This window comes from Canis aureus, chromosome 15 (genome assembly GCF_053574225.1).
Source record: "Canis aureus isolate CA01 chromosome 15, VMU_Caureus_v.1.0, whole genome shotgun sequence".
In the NCBI taxonomy this organism is placed as follows: Eukaryota; Metazoa; Chordata; class Mammalia; order Carnivora; family Canidae; genus Canis; species Canis aureus.
In genome coordinates this window covers 38,300,119-38,321,852 of record NC_135625.1, presented here as the reverse complement: position 1 = coordinate 38,321,852, position 21,734 = coordinate 38,300,119, and the positions used below count along the sequence as shown (strand labels likewise).

General features: G+C 37.0%; 1 protein-coding gene across 6 annotated transcripts in view; it reads right to left on the bottom strand.

Annotated features, from left to right (window-relative positions):
- KCNU1 (potassium calcium-activated channel subfamily U member 1) overlaps window positions 1–17,382 on the bottom strand; it is a 146,541-nt gene extending 129,159 nt beyond the window's left edge. For 4 of the 6 annotated variants that reach the window (XM_077849126.1, XM_077849124.1, XM_077849125.1 and 1 more), the window contains exons 1-2: window positions 17,178–17,382; window positions 14,334–14,453 (exon numbers count right to left, since the gene is read on the bottom strand). In XM_077849126.1, coding sequence (XP_077705252.1) covers window positions 14,334–14,453; window positions 17,178–17,324 — 267 coding nt within the window. In that variant the 5' untranslated portion in view covers window positions 17,325–17,382. The remainder of the gene's footprint in view (window positions 1–14,333; window positions 14,454–17,177) is intronic. The other 2 variants (XR_013352962.1, XM_077849123.1) reach the window with 1 other exon arrangement.
- Between the last annotated feature and the right edge of the window lie 4,352 nt (window positions 17,383–21,734).

Genomic DNA, 21,734 nt, shown 5'->3' with positions numbered 1-21,734 from the left:
ATGATACATATCCTCAACAATGTAGGTTTATAGAGAACATACTTCAACATAATAAAGGTCATACATGAAAAACCCACAGCTGTTATCATCCTTAATAGGGAAAAACAAGATTTTTCCACTATGGAAACAAAACAAGACAGGGATGTCTGCTCTCAACACTGTGATTTAACAGAATACCAGAAGTCTTAGCCACAGCAATCAGACAAGAAATAAAGGCATCCAAATTGGCTAGACGAAATAAAATTTTCACTATTTGTAGATGGCATGATACTCTACATTGAAAACCAAAAGGTATCACCAAAAAACTAGAACTTTTTTTTTTTAAAACTAGAACTTTTTAAATGAATTCAGTAACATTGAAGGAATACAAAATCAATGTACAGAAATCCATGGCATTTCTATATGCCAATAAAGAAGCAGCAGAAAAAGAAACTCAGGAATCAATTCCATTTACAATTTCTTCAAAAACAGTAAGATACCTAGGAATAAACCTAACCAAGAGGTAAAAGATCTGTACTCTGAAAACTATAAGACACTGATGAAACAAATTGTGGACGACACAAAGAAATGGAAAAACACTCCATGACTATGGATTGGAAGAAAAACTATTGTCAAAATGTCTAGTCAATACTACCCTAAGCAATCTACACATTTAATGAAATCCCTGTCAAAATACCAATAGTATTTTTCACAGAAATAAACAGCCTGAAAATTTGTATGGAACCACAAAAGACCCCATATAGCCAAAACAACTTTGAAAAATAAGAGCAAATCTGGGGGCATCACAATGCCTGACTTCAAGCTGTATTACAAAGCCGTCATCATCAAGACAGTATGACACTGTCACAAAAACAGACACATGGATCAAAAGAACAGAAGAGAGAACCCAGAAATGGACCCTCAACTCTATGGTCAACTCATCTTCGACAAAGCAAGAAAGACTATTTACTGGAAAAAGGACAGTCTCATCAACAAATGATGTTGGGAAAACTGGAGAGCAATACGCAGAAAAATGAAACTTGACCCTTTTCTTACACAATACACAAAAATAAATTCAAAATGGATTAAAGACCTAAATGTGAGACTTGAAACTATAAAATTCCTAAGAACACAAGCAGTAACTTTTTTGACATGGGCCGTAGCAACTTCTTTCTAGATACGGCTCTGGAGGCAAGGGAAACAAAAACAAAAATAAACAACTGGGACTTCACCAAAACAAAAAGCTTTTGCACAGCAAAGGAAACAGTCAAACAAACTAAGGGCAACCGGCAGAATGGGAGAAGATATTTGCAACTGACATATCTGATAAGAGGTTATTATCCAAAACATATAAAGGACTAACTTACCCTAATTTACATGTGACTGGGTAAGAAGCTAAGAGCTTCAATTAGTTTTCTTCCAACTGCTTTGTAAGTGGCAATGTTGCACCTTAGTTAATACCTGAGAGTTACTGTCATCTATTTCTTTGGGGTCTCAACTCTCACTATAAGCTCCATTGTAACATCTACATTCGGTGTTGATGGAGATATTACTAAGTTTGTGGGTCTAACGGCAGTTACAAATATATTCTGCAGCTCACGAGATTGGGAGGTGGATATTTGGAGATTATATGCACATGTCTCCAAGTATTGATAACAAAAAATAGTTTTAATGAAATCTTTTTCTGCTCTTTACGCATTATTTTTTTTCTCCAAGTGATTCTTCAAGTATAAATCATATATTGACAGGCTTCCAGAAAGAGGATGGCAAGCCGTATGTTTACAATCCTCCAAACCACAGAAATTAATCCACCTGAAAAAGAAAATTTTACTTTCATTGAAACTAAGAACAGGGCAGCCCTGGTGGCTCAGCGGTTTAGTTTCGCCTTCAGTCCAGGGCATGATCCTGGAGACTGGGGATCGAGCCCCACATCAGGCTCCCTGCATGGAGCCTGCTTCTCCCTCTGCCCGTGTCTCTGCCACTCTCTCCCTCTCTCTCTGTGTCTCTCATGAATAAATAAATAAAGAATCTTAAAAAAAAAAAAAAACTAAGAATACCAACCTTATGCCACAAACCGAAATAATATTATCCAGAGATAATGTATAACAAATAGAAAAACACATACCCAAACAAAAGCAGGCACTGGGGGCTAACAGCTTATGAACACTGCTCAGTGAGTCAGGCAAAAATAGGATGGAATTCCCAGAGGATGCATTAATTTCTCTTGGGTTGAAAAGGCAAAATCCAGAAGCATTGGCTATTTGGGAGTGCGCGGGGTGTAAAAAGCCCTCCATCTGAGCCCATGTACTGAAGATGAAGCCACAAAGCCAGAGGGTCCTGGAGGAGACTGCAGCCACACCATTGCTGATAGGTGGGGGGGGACCTCTTGACTAGCAGCAGCAACACTACTTTTCCCAGAAGAGCCTGAGAAAGCAGTCAGAAAGAAAGAAACTGAAAAATATGAGACCTCGTCCAAAAGAAACATTGTTTGTGAAGCCGCTGGCCACAGCATTATCTCTTGTTTTTGTGTGGAAAAACACACAGTAAAATGAGATAGATTTCCTCAGTGGGATGTAAAACTGCCCATTTGCTTGGTGGATAGTTATGCGTATCTATAGAACACAAACAGCAGCCAACACAGGAAACAAGGGACACTGAATGCTCTAAACCTTCATTTATGATTATTAGCAGATGACAGAAAATGCTGTTTACATGGGAAATGTAAAAAAAAAAAAAATAGGAGGATTAAGTAGAGGAAAGAGATAAAATGACCTCCATTGAAAGCATTAATAGAGAAGAGACATAATTAAACTTTGTCAAATCACAATCAGTGTTCCCTGTGAGATTTTAAAAATCTGTTAAACAGCATTGGAGGTTTGGACAGGTAAAAGGAGAAGATGGTAATATAGAGGCATACATGAAAGAAGGGGCACCCCAAGGTCTGGCTGGGAGATTAAAAAAAAATGGGTAGGGATCATCAACATTAGCATCTTAAAAGAGATGGCCTTTGGACTTGAATTTCAGACCTCAGAAGAGGGGGTCTTAATGACCTGACTGGTGGTGGTACCTCTGAGAAGATGATGTGAGCCTGGTTATGGCAGATGTTGGAAAAACTAGAAACCAGAACCAAGAACTGCTAATAGAGTGAAAAGCCATTGCCCGGGCAAGGTTGTTAAAAAACTGATGCAAAACTTCTAACGCTAAGCTTTCCCTTTCCTCTGGTCCCCTCGCTGGCAGAGCCCATCTATGAGCACAGGCAAGCGGACAGAGGACAAGTGTAATTGCTGAGGCCTGACCTCATGTCACAAAGAAGAGGAGAGAAAGAGTGGATTTAGAGCTGAGAAAAAAGAGCTTCAGATCTAGTAGGTAGTCTTAAGTGCTAGAAGATATTGGAACTGCATTTACAAAAATTTTAAGAAAAAGGACTGAAAGCCAAAAATTCTACATCTGACAAAATTGTTGTTCATCAGAGAGAGCAAGGAAAAAAATGTTTTTGAATATTCAAGGTACAAAAGCAAACCACCCACACTTCCCCTTGCAAATGAATATGGGGAGTCTCAGGAAAACATTCAGAAACAGAAGGCATGTTATATAAGAAAAACTGGTGCCTAATGAAACTGATAAAATTAATTTTTGACTCTAAAGCAAATATCAAGAAAAAAATCTTACCAGATGTATAATGCCAAAAACAAACAAACAAACAAAAAACACAATAGCAAGCTGGAACTGAATATTCAGATTTGTTCAACAATTTCTGGAAGGATGGAGAGGTGACATGGTGTAAAAACATGCCAAAGATCTCATGCAAGGAGAGGATATAGAAATAAAACATGCAGAGATACATAGAGAAGATATAGGATGGGAAGTTTGTTCTGAACTTGATTTACATAGTTTGTCTATGATGTCTCTCAAAATTCACAGTCACCATGTAATTCTGGTCACTCCAGTAAGATAAGGAACTAAGGCTGTGACAGAGCTCTTAACTGCCTCATATCCATTTTCCTTTTCTTTACTAACTTATCTCCCATTTATTTTTTTAAGCCCCAGATATTTAGATATTCTATTATGCAACAAACTCAATCTCTAAGTATTATGAAGACCAGTAAAACAAATCACTGTAAAGAAGAATAATTAAATCCCCCTGGTAAATTAGCAAATAAATGTATTCTTAAATCAATAAGAGAACAAAAATCCAGCTCCATGATATCTACAGGAGAGATACTTAACAGGAAATTATACAAAAAGATTAACATATAGCTGGGTAAAGACATCAATCGAGCATGAATAAAAGGAAAGCAAAGTTACATGTTAATATTTTATTCAAAAATATTTAAGCAAAAAAGAAAAAAAAACATTAAGTGTGACAATAACATTTCTTATAGATAAAAGGTACAATCAAGTAATAAGATTTATTAGGTGATTTTATGCAGCAATTGATATTATGTAAAATATATAATTTAAAATGTGTTAGAAATGCAAGATATTCAATAAAACTACAAAATCATAAATGAAAAATTTTGACATGTCATTTCAATCGGTCAGCACATAATTAAGGATACGGAAAATACATAACATAATAGTGCTTATATATCAAACAATACATATTCTTTCACAAGTCAATGGAGTAATAAAAATTGAACATGCAATAGGTGACAATGAATTTCCCCATAAATTTCATAAACCAGAAGTCATAAAGGTAGTGATATTCTTGGACCATAAATTTTACTGAAGTGAAGATACCCACTCTATCCCAAAGAAACAAAAGCCTATGGCTTTCCTCTAAATAGACCACGAATCAAACAAGAAATCAAAACTAAAATTCCAAACTATAAGACTAATTAGACATTCATAAAAATAATGATAATACTTGCTAAAGTCTATGAGACAGGGTTAAGGAAGTACTCGGAGGGCAAGTTTTTGTAAAACAGATTCCACTTAAGAAGCTGGAAATGAGGTGCTGCAGGGAGTGCGGAGCGAGAGCGCGGTGGGAGCCAGGGCTGTGGGGCGTGTGCAGTGCTGTCCTGTGCCTTCCAGGCTAAGCCAGGTGAGGTGCTGGCTGTGCAGCCGATACCCGCATCCCCAGACTGATGATGAATATTACCGCCAACCTTCGGCGGTGCGAAATAAACTTCGTACTTGGAGACCCAGTGATCAGTAAATTGAGGAACACGAGGAAACAAAATATGACAGAGACACAGGAAACTGTGCAAAGGGAGCAGACTGAGCAGGGCTGTGCTGCTTTTGCAGAAGGACCTCATCTGCAAAACTCCGAGACTAGCCCTCCATCGGGCCCTGAACATCCCGGAGCCGGTGGGGGCTGGTGCCCATTCTCAGGGGTGGCGGTTTTTACCTGATCCCTGCCCCTGCTAGCTGACCACTGTGCCCTCTTCCTGAGCTGGTGTGCCAGGAGGAAGCAGCCCCGCCGGGGGGGGGGGGGGGTTGCTGAGAAGCCTTCACACCAGTGGCTGGTGGCTCTCCACAACCTTAGCAGGTGATCAGGAGCCCAGGATGGCAGAGGTCGGGTGCATGGTCAGGTGTACCCTGGCCGCCGCCACTAATGGAAGGAGGGTAGAAGCCTCAGAAGAAGAAGCCGCCACAGAAGAAGCCCACAGCCCTCTGCCGTAAGAAACCATGTGACCCTGGCCCCATTGAAGAATAACCTGCGTGTTAAGGATGGTTCTTTTACGGGCAAGCTTCACACGGTGGAGCAGCATGTTTATTGCTCATTAAGCCTTCTTCGGGGGGCTTGAACTTATCTTGTCGCAAAGGGGAAACATACCGATTTGGGGATTTCTCCCAATAAATTAAGAGCCCATCCAGTCAACTCTTCCCCAAGCTCCAGGTGGACCTTTGGGTGATAGGAAAAGAAGCAGGTTTGGTGACAGAAAAGATTTATTAAAAAATTCTCACCCTGAACTGGTGGAGTAGCATGTTAGGTAGTATTATTCATTAAAATTGACTGGAGGTTAAAAATAGACCTGCCCTACGACCCAGCAATTGCACTGTTGGGGATTTACCCCAAAGATACAGATGCAATGAAACGCCGGGACACCTGCACCCCGATGTTTATAGCAGCAATGGCCACAATAGCCAAACTGTGGAAGGAGCCTCGGTGTCCATCGAAAGATGAATGGATAAAGAAGATGTGGTTTATGTATACAATGGAATATTACTCAGCCATCAGAAATGACAAATACCCACCATTTGCTTCAACGTGGATGGAACTGGAGGGTATTATGCTGAGTGAAGTCAGTCGGAGAAGGACAAACATTATATGTTCTCATTCATGTGGGGAATATAAATAATAATGAAAGGGAATAGAAGGGAAGGGAGAAGAAATGTGTGGGAAATATCAGAAAGGGAGACAGAACGTAAAGACTGCTAACTCTGGGAAACGAACTAGGGGTGGTAGAGGGGAGGAGGGCGGGGGGTGGGAGTGAATGGATGACGGGCACTGGGGGTTATTCTGTATGTTGGTAAATTGAGCACCAATAAAAAAAATAAATAAAATAAAAAAAATAAAAATAAAAAATTGACTGGAGGGAGGGAAATTAAATAAATGGGAAAAAAACGGGATATTGAAATAAAGGATACAAAAGACATCGATTACATATACATATGTGTGTATCATTGAAACTAATGAAATACAGAAATGTCTAGCATGGCTAAATGAAACCAGAAGAGAGGGATGTGGCCCATCATGAGAGAAGAATGATGTGAATTACGTGTAGAGAGAAGAGAAGAGTGATCTTCAAAATTGCACTCCTTCTGGTGGCTCCTTTTCCTTGAAAAATGACCTCTGGTTTCAAAAAACAAATCTTTTCATTTAAAACTAAGAAGGCTATACTATTTATTGTGCAAATATATATATATATATATATATATATACACACACTATATATATATTATTATAAGTATATATATTATAATATATATTATATATACAGTATATATATTTGCACATATATATACTATTTATATAAGTAAAAAACTAGGAAGGCTATACTATTTATTGTGCAAATATATATATACACACAATGTATATTATTATAAACATATTAATACAGTATATATATTTGCACATATATATACCATATATATTTGCACATATATATGCACATATATACATATATATGTGTGTGTGTGTGTGTGTGTGTGTAAATATATATACTTCTAAGAACAGAAGTAGCTCTATGTAAACAGACCAGGACACCTGGCAGAAACCTGAGCTTATGATCATCACACTTATAATGTATATTATTGTATTGATACAGAAATAACTGCTTAACTTGTATAAAAAACACCTGGGAGAACAGGTTTTTAGTCTCAAAATAGGTGCAAGAAACTAAAAGGACATCTAAATTTTCTGACACCAGTTTCTAATTTTTTTAAATTTCTTCTAGATTGATTAACTTGTTAACATATCTGATTAAAGCAACAGAATTCTACTACATATTCTAACAATTTTCAAATACAAAAAGTAAAACTATAGGAAATTCACCCAAAAGAGGTAGATTTTTTTCAACTAATTATATAAGTATATTACTTGTTGGTAGAATGAGATAGGCTTTAGCATCAATTTTAATCATGTTTTTTTGTTTATAGAAGCAGGCACTAAGTACTGCTTATAAAAATATTAAGAATAGTTATATCTGTATATGGATTATATGCTAGACATACATATATATTTACTTATTAACTAGTAACTCATGTAATGATTATATTAATTAATTCTCATATATTAACTTATTTATTCACTGAAATAAACTACAGATAGTATTTTTTATTCCCATTTTATAATTTTTGCATTTTATTTCTCTGTGCATCAGATTCCTCATTTATCAAAGAGGTAATGGTAATACCTCTGTTTTGTGAAATGGATTTTAAAAGGGTGATAAGAGAGGAAAACTGGTGTGAGAAGTCTCAGGTAAATCCATTTTAGGAAATAGCACCCATGAAACTTGGAGAACTGATATAAAACAAAGTGTTGAAACATCCACCCTACCCTGCTTTCCCAGGATATATTCCAACTTAAGATCAGTTAACCTGAATTCAGATCTAATTTTGCCTTCACTAGCTTCATTAGCCATTCACTTTACTAGTCTCCACAAAGAACTGCCACAAATAACACATTTTATTATTTCAAAATTTAAATTTTATAGATACAACATGGGGAAGAAAGGTTGTCTTAAGTGACCCAAACACCCAGAGAAAATATATCTGAGAATGATGCTGAGCATCTTGAGGTTTGAAAGAAGCTCAAAGCAGTGGATGGAGATAGGGATAAGGAAGAAATTAAGTTTTTACTGTGTATCTTTTAATATTTTTTGAATATTGTGCCATGTGCATAAAAAGACAAATAATGTAACCATGCACAAATAATCAGTGGGAATATTGTCCAGTATCTCCTGCCAGTCTTTTCCTTATTCATATCCTGAATTAAGGCATAGTCTCATAGAAATTAAATTCCTGATGCTTGATGGTACATTAAATATAAAATATGAAATAATGGAAGGAAATGGAAAATAAACCATAAAGATACAACTCATCTCAAGGTGGTAGAAGAGGTTTTTAACTTTTTTTTTTTTGCATAAACAATGGATGTAAGGTATGAAGTAAGAGACTGATTTTTATGTCCCCCCCCCGCCCCCGGAAGAAGTATCACTGCTTTATGAAAATGAGCAAACCCTAGTGAAATAAATAAATTTTTATTTAGTCAATTTTTCAAGTATAATTTTTGAAATATTTTTTCTCATCTTCAAACAAATTATGATGCTCATTTGGTTGTTCTGTATACTAAAACTGACAACTGTTACTCTAGCTAAGGGCTTATTTGCAAATTTACAGAAAGTATTACACTTTCACAGAAAAGATTACACATTTATGGAAAGGAGTTAAAACAGAGTACAAGGTCACATAAAGTGATGGATTACCTGAGAAAATAGAAGCAAGGGAAGATGGGGAAAACAGAATGTGGACTTAAAATGGTGCCTAGAATGATGCCAAAAATAGATACATTTATTAAAGAGAAGTCATAATTTTAGTTCTGAATTTTCTAGGCATTAAAACAACAGAGAAACATAGTCAGTTACACAATTTGCCACAACCTCTCTGCCCCTGAAAAAAAGGAAAGATTGTTTAGGGAAAGGACTATTTTGGAACTTAATGCAAAAGAAAATCTCCCAAAGATAGTCATAAAAACATAACTTGTGTCGACAAAAACAGTAAGACCACACAGATACTACAGAGTTGATCAATACTTTGCCATGTTTTAATCTATAGAGAGATTTCTAGAAGGTATCCTGTTTTGAAAATAATATATTTTTCCCTTTTGACTATTAGAATTTTCCTCCTTATTTTCTGTCTTTTTCTTTTCCTCTTTTTTTTCACCTTCTTCTCTTTTTCCTCCTCCATCTTTTTGTTCTTCTTTCACTGAGGTTGGCTATGTCCTCTCCCTAAGTATTAAGGATATTAGTCTGTAGATTTTTTTTTTTTTTTGCTATATTTGGGAGTTTTTATATAGGTACTATGCCTTCATTAAAAAAGAAAATTGAATATTTTCTTTTTTTCCATGCCCTGTTTAATTAACATTAGGGGGGATCCTGGGTGGCGCAGCGGTTTAGCGCCTGCCTTTGGCCCAGGGCGCGATCCTGGAGACCCGGGATCGAATCCCACGTCTGGCTCCCGGTGCATGGAGCCTGCTTCTCCTCTGCCTGTGTCTCTGCCTCTCTCTCTCTCTCTGTGACTACCATAAATAAATAAAAAAAAAAAATTAAAAAAAAATTAACATTAGGGATATCCACTTGTTGAAGATTTGATTGACTAGACCTTGTTATCATCTAGGTCTCTCACAGATGGAGAAGGAGGAGGGGTGACGGTGGTGGTGGTGATATAGGTCTTTGAAAAATCTGTATTCTTCCAGAGATTTGTCTAAGTTTCTTTAATAATCAGTTTTGGTAACTTATATTGTCCTAAGGAATCATCTAGTTTTCAAATGTTTTTATTTGTACTTATATCCTCATTTTAATGTTTAATTTCTTATATATTTGTGCTTTTTCCCTTTTTCCTTGTTTAGACTATAAATTTCTCTATGTTATTGTTTCAAATAGCTGTTTTATAACCCATTAATTTCTGACTCTTTTTATATTCTGCATAGATTTAATGTGTTTTCTTTCTCTAACTTTTTGAGATTGATAATTCATTTATTTTAATTATTTCCATTTATCAAAATAAGTTTTTACTGTTAGGCATTTAACTCAAAAGCACTTCCATCTTGTACTCTAGGTGGAAGGGTTATATGGTTTTTTCATTATCTTTATGTTTTAAATATCCTGTAAGTATTAATTTGATCTTTCTGAGTTAAGGGTCTTTTGAGAGGGGGAAATGTAACAATTTGTAGCTGTAAGGTCTTCTTTTTCTTTCTTTTTTTTGGGGGGGGGCTTATTTAGTTTTCTTAGTTACTTATTGTGCTGTGTTCAGTTGATTTCTGTTTGTATTTTGTAAGTTTCATAACAGGGACTGTTTTGTGTGTGTGTGTGTGGCCCAATATATGTTAAATTTTTACAAATAGTCCACAGACACTTTTAAGTTTAATATCTGTTTTCAGCATATGGAGTTTCATCATTTAAACCAACTTTCTCTTATTAATTAAGTTACTTTGGGAATCCCTGGGTGGCTCAGCGGTTTAGCATCTGCCTTCAGCCTAGGGCGGGATCCTGAAGTCCCGGGTCAAGTCCCACGTCGGGCTCCCTGCATGGAGCTTGCTTCTCCCTCTGCCTGTGTCTCTGCCTCTCTCTGTGTGTCTTTCATGAATAAATAAATAAAATCTTTAATAATAATAATAATAATAATTAAGTTACTTTGATCTTCTTTATGCTTATTATTAAAAAGAAACAGGCCCCAAATGGAGTTGCTAATGTTAAGCCCCACAAAAGACATAATACCTAACTTAATTGCTGTTTTAGCCTTTCCCAGGAGTGTACGTTTAAACCAATCAGTCTGGAATTTCCTGACCAGCATTATGAGGTAATGTGCATGATATGACCGCCCACTGTGTCCCCTAAGGGAAGGTGACCTTGCCTGAAACAATTTTTTTGTTGTTTCTTCTGCTAATAGCTTCCTTGTCCCATTCTCTTTCTATAAAAATGTTCCATTTTGTACAACTCCTCAGAGTATCTCTCTGTTAGATGAGATGCTACCTGATTCATCAATTGCTAAATAAAGCCAACTATATATTCAAGTTGACTTGGTTGAATTTTGTTTTTTTAGCATTATTTTTTTTCTATTTGTTATGTCCTGATATGAGATAGGTGAACTAAAAGCTTTTACAACCAATGTGTTTTTAATATTTCTTTTTTGTATCTTGTAATTTTTGTTTATTTATTATCTTGAAGTGTTATTTTTGGTGTAGTGATATTCATGATGTTATATCTTGGTTGAGATTGATTACATTCACCACTACAAATATTGTGTGTTGAATTGTGTCCCCTGCAAAAAAATATGTTGAGTTCCTAACCCCCAGTACTGCCAGAAGTGACGTTGTTTGGAAATAATCTCTGCAGATATATTCAAGTTAAGATAAGGTCGTGAAGACGGGCTCTAATTCAGTATGACTGGTGTCTTTGGGAAGGAAAATTTGGATGTATACACAAAAACAGGGGAAACACTGTGTGAGTGACATGGAAAAAAAGGCAAAGATCTGGATGCACGTATGAGCCAAGGCATACCAAAGATTGCTAACCAACCAGCAGAAGCTAGGAGAGAAGTATGGGACCAGTTCTCTCTCACAGTCCCCAGAAGGAACCAACCCTTGACCTTTGACTTCTAGCCACCAGAACCACAAGACAAAATATTTCTGTTGTTTTCTATTGGTGTGTGGAAATTTGTTACAGTGATCCTAGGAAACTAATGCAAGTTACTTGACTTAATTTATTGTTTTCTGCTCTGAATTCAAACTTACCTGATATTAAAATGTGCACTCCCAATTTCTATTGTCACTTGCCCGGTATACTTCTGACAGTTCCTTTATTTTCAAACTTTAGTGCCTTTTGAATTTTTTTTTTTTTTGCCTTTTGAATTTTTAAAACATAATTAGACTATGCCAACTCTATGCTCAAAAAAACCCTCAATGACTTCCCTTTGCCTTAGAGTAAAATTACTCCATTTGAATAGCCTACTTCCTTGATATGAAGTGCAAAGCACTGCATAGTTCTCCTGTCTCTTCTCAGACCTCATTCTGCTCTGCCCTCTGTGATCTCTAGCATAGGAGTCTCCCTGCTGTACTTTCAATAAGCTAAGCTCCTTACCTCCACAAATCTGTTCAGTCAGTAACCTTTCTTCCTCCATTCGTCAATGGTTTTATACTTCTAGTTCTTCATGTCTCAGCTCAAATCTTACCTTTTTGGAGATTTCTTCTCTGATCACTACATTTGATGTGATCTAACTCCATTTCCACCAAAACTCTCAAACACAACACTCATAATTCCCTGATAGCACTGATCATCATATGAATTTATCTTATTTGTTTATGTACATATTTGTCATGTCTACCCCACTAGAATATAAGTCCAATAGGACTTAAGACTCATGCCTGCATTTTCACCATGTCTAGAGCATTGGCCTTGCACGTAGTTGGTAAACAATAAGTATCTGTTGAAAGAAGTAAGAGGATTACAAAGAAAGGAAGGATGGATGGGGGCAGCCCCGGTGGCTCAGCGGTTTAGTGCTGCCTTCTGCCCAGGGTGGGATCCTGGAGACCCAGGTTCGAGTCCCATGTTGGACTCCCTACATGGAGCCTGCTTCTCCCTGTGCCTCTGTCTCTGGCTCTCTCTCTATGTCTCTCATACATAAATAAATAAAATATTTTTTAAAAAGGAAGGATTGATGGATGGATGGATGGAAAGGAAATCTATAAGTCATTTTGTTCTCTTCTCAATCTTTCATAAAATACCTGCTCCGGACTCCTACTGAGGGGTGCCTTTAAATGTTAGAGTGTCTATTCTAATCTAACTTTTGCTCTACGCTTCCTGTTGTTCCAACTACTTAATCAGCAGCAGCAACAGACTGAAAAAAAATAATTTTTCCCATTTTCAAAGAAGTAATTTTTATTGATATGCAATCAATGATCATTCCTTCTTCACCCATTCTCCATATGAAATGCTCATATATGGTGGATAGCGTAAGTTCTCTTCTTCTTCACCCCAGAGACCTTTAATATGTTATCACTAATATTATACTCATACAATTACACATGATTTGAACATTTGAAGAGATCTTAGCCAAGAAATCGCTGATATAATCAGAAAGAATCACTAAATTCTTCTCTAACAGGTCATACCGACAGGGATTTCAGAAAAAGGACCAAAACTAGAAGAAAAAAAAAGGAGAGGCACATTCCAGATGATTCAACATCCCCTCTAGATTTTATCAAGAACAGTTATATTTATGTACTTCCAAATAAGTTTTAAAAAGTAATTTTTATCTTAAACAACATTAACCAGAAGACAGCTATGTTTTTACTGATTACTAAAAAAGCAGAGGATAATCTCTAGCTTGCATACATCACTTCCACCATACCACCATCTGATGGCAGCATTCCCTCAAAATATAGATTTTTAGTTTTTAATGTTTCAGATCAATTCTATCCTTTACAAGGCATCTGCTATTTCCAGACAATGTGATATAAATATTTCTATGGCATAGTCTGTTCTCTCAAGGAGCTCACAGTACACTAGAAGAGACAGACTTATACACAGATCATTTTAATAACAGTGTGCAATGAATATTATAGAAGCTTAGAGATGGGCTCTTAGCCTAATATGAAGATAGGATTTTCCCCTATGAGATTATGCCTGAATTGAGTTTTAAAATGTACAAGTTACTTAGATTAAAACAGATAGTAAAATGATAAATAGCATCTTAGAGAGGAAAAAAAATACTGGTTTGTGTATAATGAAGAAAAGAGGTTATTAGAATCAAAGGAGGGAAAGATAGCTGTACATTTCAGGCTAAATTATCCACTAAAAATAACATTTTTGGGAAATATTTACTATATGCCAGACATTCATCTACATACAAGGAGAACAAAATGAACACAGTCTTTGCTCTAATAAAGCTTTTCTTCTAGCACATACGATGATGATTAATTGAAACTATAAGCCAAGTAATTATATTCAAATTAAAAATACACAGGATAATGGATAGGGTAGACACAGGGAGATGGCAGTAGGGAGGCAGTGACATTTTAGATAAGCCACCGGGGATCACCAGATGTTTACCTAGGTGATAAAATTATATATACGGACTATAATCACACTCATGACTGAAGTACATTAGCAAACTAACAATCCACTTACCAACACTTGCCCCACAAGCGTCTGTGCTGAGAGCAGCATTTCTACACGATTACGAAATATTCCTTGGAAGTGGAGACTTTTTAAATGTTTATTACCGATGCTCTTTGTTAAGAGTAGTTCCTATAAGCAAGAGAAAAGAAGTGAGTGAGCTGGATCCCAGGGAAAGTAATCTGTTTTATGTATGTTGGTGGCGCCTCCTACTGTGTTATCGGCCGGCAATCACTCCCCCCTTATCCAACGCAGAGAAACCTGAAGTCGTTTATTCAGCATATTATGGAATGAATTTTACTGGGTATGCATTTTACTGCTCTTTTGCACAGCTTTTTAATTAGGAATTCTGCAGTTTTCACCATGCCTTCCTCACAGTCCTAGACGATTCAAACTGACATTATTGCAGTGATCAGGATTGGGAGTAACAAGCTTCTTCCTACTCTGGGAACATACCCTTTTTTTATCAAGATACATGGACAAGCAAAAAATATCACGAGTTGATCTTTAGTGATTGCTTAAGTATCTGCTTTTTTTTGAGAAAGAAGGAAAGTTTCAGCAATTTTATGTTGCTTTTAGTTCCTTACGTGGTGTCATATCCTGCTGATATAATCCCTCATATTTATAAAATGCCTTTTCTTATTATATTTAAAATTTATAGTAATCCTATAAAGCAGACAAAATAAGTGTGATTAAATCCACTGTCTACTGATAAGAACACTGAGGTATACAGAATTTACGTGACTGGCCCATGAGCAGGGGATGAGGAGAGGCTGGAGTCTGAAATAGCCCCCATATCTGTTGGTAAGCTATCACCAAAAAAGATACAAGTGAGCTAGGATTGACCACGCCTTGCTGACTGAGACCATCCAACTTTTAGAAAAACTCATTATATATGAAGCCAAGGTTTTAAAACGACTTAATTTTTCTACTCTTAATTTCTGAATGGTAGGAAGAGAAGTCTCATTAAATAACTATTTGATAGAATTCTTATCTTGATCAATAATTTGCCCTCTAATACTCATCATGTGCATTCCTAAGGCATGGTCTGAGAATTGATTTTTAAAAATATTCAATATAACATTAATATGGAATATTCCTTTGAATTTCATTATGAAATTAAAGGTGCCTTCTAGAGGAAAACATTTGACCCTAAGATATAATAAAACCATACTTATGAATGTAGTAAACATTTTAAAAATGCACATTTAAGGAAAAAAACTATGATTCCAAATTTTTAAAACAACTTTGACAGTTATGACATTTTTTTTTTTTTTTTTGCATTAGGCCACTTTCTCAAAGGCTTAGAGAAAAAAATGCAGCACTCTCAACTTAATTAAATATAACAAGTTACTGAGAAATCACTCTACTTATCTCAAATCCTCTCCTCAAGATTCAAAACCAGAAAACTACAGTGTTCTGGTGGCTTGGATCATACTTCTTAATATTTTGTAATAGTTGCTTCCTATTAGAAATTAAAAGACACCTCTGGACAGAAGGGTGGATATGAATTGCATCCAAAATAAGGGAAAGATACAGCAAATGTTTATGGACAAATGGGTTCTCACGTTTTTGTAGCCACACAAAAATAGATATAATGGGACTAGAATATATATTTTCTGGAGCAGAAGTTCAAGCATATTAAACAATTCTACCAATTCAATTGTGCATTGGGAAAAAAGAAAAAAAGGTAGAAGCAGACTCTCCATACTCATTACTGTATCGATTTTGTGAAGAAGTAAGTGCACCTCAGTATACTTTCATGGATCTTAAGCCACTGCCTAAAGTCTTTACAAACAATAATTAAGAATAGAGGGAATGTGTTTAGCAACAAAATCTGTGAATTGGGTACATATTGAATGTAGAAACCTGAATTCCATTTTATGATATTGCCAATGACCTCAAAAAACTACCACAAAGGTTATTATAGATTCTGTTATTTTTATGTCAGTGTTTACCATTAGAGAAATGTCTTTTTTTTTTTTTTAAGAGAGAAATGTCTTATGTGTTCTGTTATGGAAATTACTATATCAGAAAAACAAAATTTGGGAAAAGAAAATTGGAAACAAGTCACACAGGGCATAATAAAGCTCTTTGCCTTCGACCACTGGTAGTAGAGCAGCCATTATATAGCATTTGAGAGTTTTATTTCAAGCTCTTATTCAAAATCTTACCTGGGTAAGATGCCATTATTCTTATCATCATTTGCCAGCTATTACTCAACAGCTCCTACCTTTGCAAAGTTTGGTTGGTTTTGAGAAGTATTTCTACTTAGTGGCTGGATGGCACATGGATGTATGCATGGGTTTCTGGGTGAATGTATGTATGGCTAGGTGAGTTGTGTGAACATAGTATATAAGAGGCAATGAAAAAAAAGAAAATAAAATAAAAATTAAAAAAGAGGCAATGGACATGTGTAAGTATATATGCATCCTGCACACATGATTCATGAAAATAAGGTTGACCTGATGGTCATTTCTGTATGTCTTATAGTACCAAGCACAAGTATCATTTTAAAATTCAAATAGAGGCATAGACAGAATGTTTGTGAACATTTTTTTCAGAATAGTGATCCTTGTTTCCAGAGCTACCATTCATTATTGGCCACACCAGACATTGCTTCTCTGAGTGGTGGGAGTGGAGGCCTGGCTCTCCGTACCTGCCACCTTTGGAATGGCAGCCTGTGGTCCTGTTTTCCACCCCAGGAGAGGATCAGCCCCTTTCAAGGGCATCTGATCAGAGCTGGGTCTGTTAGTTCCTGACAAGGGTGTGAAGCTTAAATTATTTACTAAACCCAATCACTTGCCAAACCTGTCTCCATCTTCATACAGTGGGATCCAAAATAAGGAAACTGACCAAGAGAATTCCTGTTCCCTTGATGTTTTGCCATTTTTTAATGGTTCTCCAGATTAGCCTGAAAATGAATAAGAAGAGGAGTCCAAGGAAGAAGGTCACAAAGGAGGAGAAAATAAACGCTGCTTGGATCTCAGTTGAGCAGGCCATTTTCCCAGATCTTCCCTACTATCACTCTGGCTCATTTGAAAGATCAGCAGACGGAACTGTTGGGCTTCTATGATGTCATGATCACATGGTAATGATTCCAGAAATTAGAGTTTAGTGTATTACTGAGTCCTGGTCTTGGAAGGACAGATGAGAAGAGCAGTTCAGGATTTTTGCTTAGCACATCAGTAAGAAAGGCATGATAGTGCACGTATTATAGAAGGCAATTTTACCAATGCAAATATTGGTCAACTGATAAATATTTGAGCCCAGTAATCCATTCCCCTTATCTCTTCTTTATGGGACTCTCCTCTTTCTTGCTTTTATCCCTACCCTGTCAGCAAACACTTTGGTCCAGCAGAGGTAAAGTTCAGAATGCGAGTAATTTCTTTTTTCTTCTCTGCTGTTTTCAAAGGCGTAAGAAATGTCATGCTTTTCAGTGTGCACAAGTGGCAGGCAAAATGTCAGAGCCTGATGGGGGAGGGTAGTCTCCTGAGTTATTGTGAAGATGGCCTGACACAAGGTGATGAGACCCAGGAGAAATGTTGTTGTCCTTTCGAGCCCACCGTGATTCTGCTCTGTGTGGCAGACTATTTTGAGAAGAGAATTACAACATTTCCTGGGACGGCTGCCACAGTTATCTCTCCTTCTTCTAAGCTGAGCTGTAATTTCCACAAAATCTAGTCATTACATTAGCATAGGGCAAAATTAGGAAGGACTCTGGTCAAGAGTTGGGAGCCCTGAATTCCAGTCCCAGTCTTTCAATTAAGTTGCTGTGTGATCTCTATTACTTTTCACAGTCGTATTTTATGTTGAAAGTAACATAATAATATACTTGACGGAATTATGGTGGGGATTCAATAAGATAGTGTGATCATATTTTGAAAAGCATAAAACCCAAAACAAGAAAAGATAACCGTTAGTATTTCAGTTCCTTTTCTGAATGGCACTGATTATAAAGCAAAGAAGAAGGAAGGAAAGAAGAGGGGAGCAAAGAAAGAAGGATGAAAGTATGTACTTAGATGACATGCACACATGAGCACCAGCCCCTATAGCTAGCCATTTGGAAAATAAGATCACAGTTTCCGAGTTAAAGCTCATTTACTTAGTCTGATTAATCTTAAGTAATGATGAAGCCATCATCATCAATTAAACTTTCTTATTTTCCTAATTTCTGCTATTTAATATTGTCAAAGTAGCACCAATTTTTTTGAGGATGCTATCTAGGCATCTTTCCTTTTTTCCCAGAAATTGTCCTAAGAAAACAAAAAGATTCAATTGCAATGAAACAGTCAGGTCATTTGACCCTCTAATATTATGTTATGGTGATGGTAATATTAGTTACTATGGCTGAGTCAAAAAATGTATGGATGGTTCCAAAGTCAGACTTTTTCAAATTTGTCCTGAACCTGGGGTATCCAGGTCATCCGATTTCCCTGGAACTATCTCAGCTTTGGTACTGAATGTCCAACATCCTGAGAAGACCCTTGGTCCTGGGCAGGTTAGGGTAGTTGGTCCTCCTGCCACCCACCACTTCCACTTCCTCATCTACACAGTGCTGCAGCCACACTGCCCCATCCTACCTACTAGATCATGCAAAGCTATTTCTCTCTCCAGACCTTTCCAACACACTGTTCTTTCTTCTGAGAATACACACTCGTGTCTCTGGCTGCTGCTTTTTCCAGGTCTCTTTTTAATGTCCCATCACACTGTCTTGACCATCCAACAGAAAGGGAGGGTCAGGCACATGCTCCAGAGTTCTATGATGGCCCTTTCCTTCACAGCACTTCCTAGAACTTCTTGGAATTACCTTATTTCCTGTTGTCTCATTTATCTTCTATCTTCCCTCACAAGAATGTAAGCCTCAGAAGCTTTGGGATCATACCTGTTTTATTCATGAGTGAGTAGCCTGTGTCAAGTAATATTATCTGCCACATGCTTGGCAAGTCACATGAACTTCAGAAATATCTGGTGATTGGATGAATCAATCCTAGATCCTTAAAAATATTTGCTTTGTGAATGAAATACTGACTCTACATGGACTTTAATCCAAGTTAGCCATGCTTCTCTACTCCATTATTTCCCACCTCTCACTACAAACTATTTCATCGAGTGTGCCATCTGTGTTTATGCACAGTGCATAGTATGTGGTATGTGTGTGTGTGTGTGTGTGTGTGTGCTCAGAATGTGTATATACAATGTGTGTGTAAGTTTTGTGATGTGTGTATGCATGTGGTGTGTGCATGTGATGGTGGTAGTATGGGTGTGCAGGTACATGTGACATGTCTGTGCTTATCCAAGCGGTGTGTATGTGTTGAGTGGTATGGTGTATGTGTGTGTATGTGTGTGTGTGTGTGTGTGTGTGTGTGTAGTGGAAAGGGCTGTGATCTGGATCAACTGCCATTCAAAAAGTTAATATCTAACTTTTAGATGCTAATAGATACAAATTTGACAGCTTTTCTCAGAGTTACTGATATACTTTATCATGGCAGAAGTGTGTGATGAAGGAAAAGGTGCCACTTATAGCTTGATAGCAATTCAGTATTTACAACTAGCGAGACAGACAACTTTGAAACATTACATTTTACAATAACTGAGAAAGGACTCTCTTTGTACTAGATAGTTTAAAGAAGAAAAAAATAACTATTCTGTTGGCTACCTACTATCAGCCAGGATCTGTCCTGTGTGTGTATGTTGAGCAAGTATTATGTGCCAGGCACAATGGAAGCACAATGGTCAACAAAAGAAACCCAGTTCATACCCTCAAAGGGGATATAGTTAACTGAGGAAGATATTTACAATTAGAAGTCAGGAAAAGTGGGGGGGAAATAGGTGATCGAAGAAGGGATTCTAATAGAGGTAAGGAGGCCAGAAGCTGCCTCAAGCCTGCTGTGTGTGAAACTGAGGGTGGAAGCATGACATGCTATCTTGGCCAGATCCCCCAGTGGTGTGGAGAGGCAGGGAACAAGCATTGCACCCACTTTTTGGCTGAGACACCATCTTGGGCAAGGATGGGAAGGAGGATGATACTTCTGGAGAGGGTGGTTGGATGGACAGTAATGACCCAAGAGAAAACTGGCTGCATATGAAGGAGACCAGATCATGCAAGACCTTGTATTCCAGCTTAAGATAAAAAAATACAAACAAATAAAATTCAACCCAAGAACAAGAGAAAACATAAGAAAGGTTTCAGAGAAAGGCATTAAGTGATTAAATCCCTGTGTAAAGGTATTGCTCTGATATATGGAGAAAACACTGCTGCAGGCAGGATATGCTGGCTGGTGGAGAGTGATGGGAGTGAAATCTAGGAGGTAGTATCTGCTCCCCTGCATGTGGGAAATGAAGGAGAAGGTTGGTTAAGGCTACCCTGCATTTCCAGCTGGTACTTTTGGGTGGTTCTTGGGACGATTCACTGCTATGCCTTTAAAACTCCATCTAAGAAATGAAGGCTATAATATAAAGAACTTTTCCCCCACTCAGATGAATTTTTTATTTTTAATTTTTTATAATGATTTTATTTGAGAGAGAGAGTGCAAGAGAAAGCATGAGCAAGGGAAAGGGACAGAGGGAAAAAGCAAACTCCTTGCTGAGCAGGGAGCCTTATGTGGGGCTCAATCCCATGACCTCGGATCATGACCTGAGCTGAAGGCAGATGCTTAACTGACTGAGCCATCCAGGTGCCCCAGATGATTTTTTTTTTAACATGTCAGTGATTTGATTAGAAAAATAGCTTCACTTTGTACACACCTCTGTAATTTCCTCTGGGCATTCAAATATTCTGGAAAAATTTTACTTTATAATGAGACTGAAAAAATGTTTTATTTTAAAAATTTAGTTTTCAACAAATGTGCCCTATTCAACAAAAGTAAGTATGAACTTCATTTAATGTGTATATAGCAGTACTTATGAGTGTGTATGTGCATTTGTTTGTGTATAATGTTTCTGAGAATAATCATATTATAATATAATCTTTTAAGGGCCCAAATCCACCCATCACACTGAATGGTATAACCCTACCTTCTTCTGTTTCTATAAGCCGAGGTTCTTTTCGTACTCCCAATGAACATCCTTACCATCTGTCAAATACTGGTCAAAAAATACATATCCTCACTTCATGAAGCTAGTCAATGTTAGAAACAAGCCTAAAGTCAGGGATGAAGGTGGCTTCACCTCTACAGAACACCCACGTACTAATGAGAGAACCTTAGCTTTCTGGGGTAAACATCTTCTGGTGGATCTCATGCATCTGTAGCTTGGAAAATGTTACTTACAGATTGTAGCTTCAGTGTCTCAAGGCATTTGCATGAAGCTATTTTAGTCACCAATTCTTTACCTTTCACTTTCTGCAGGCTCCATTTCTATTTTTGGTTTAACATCTCAAGTGTCAGGAAATAGGAGAGAGAGTAACTTTAC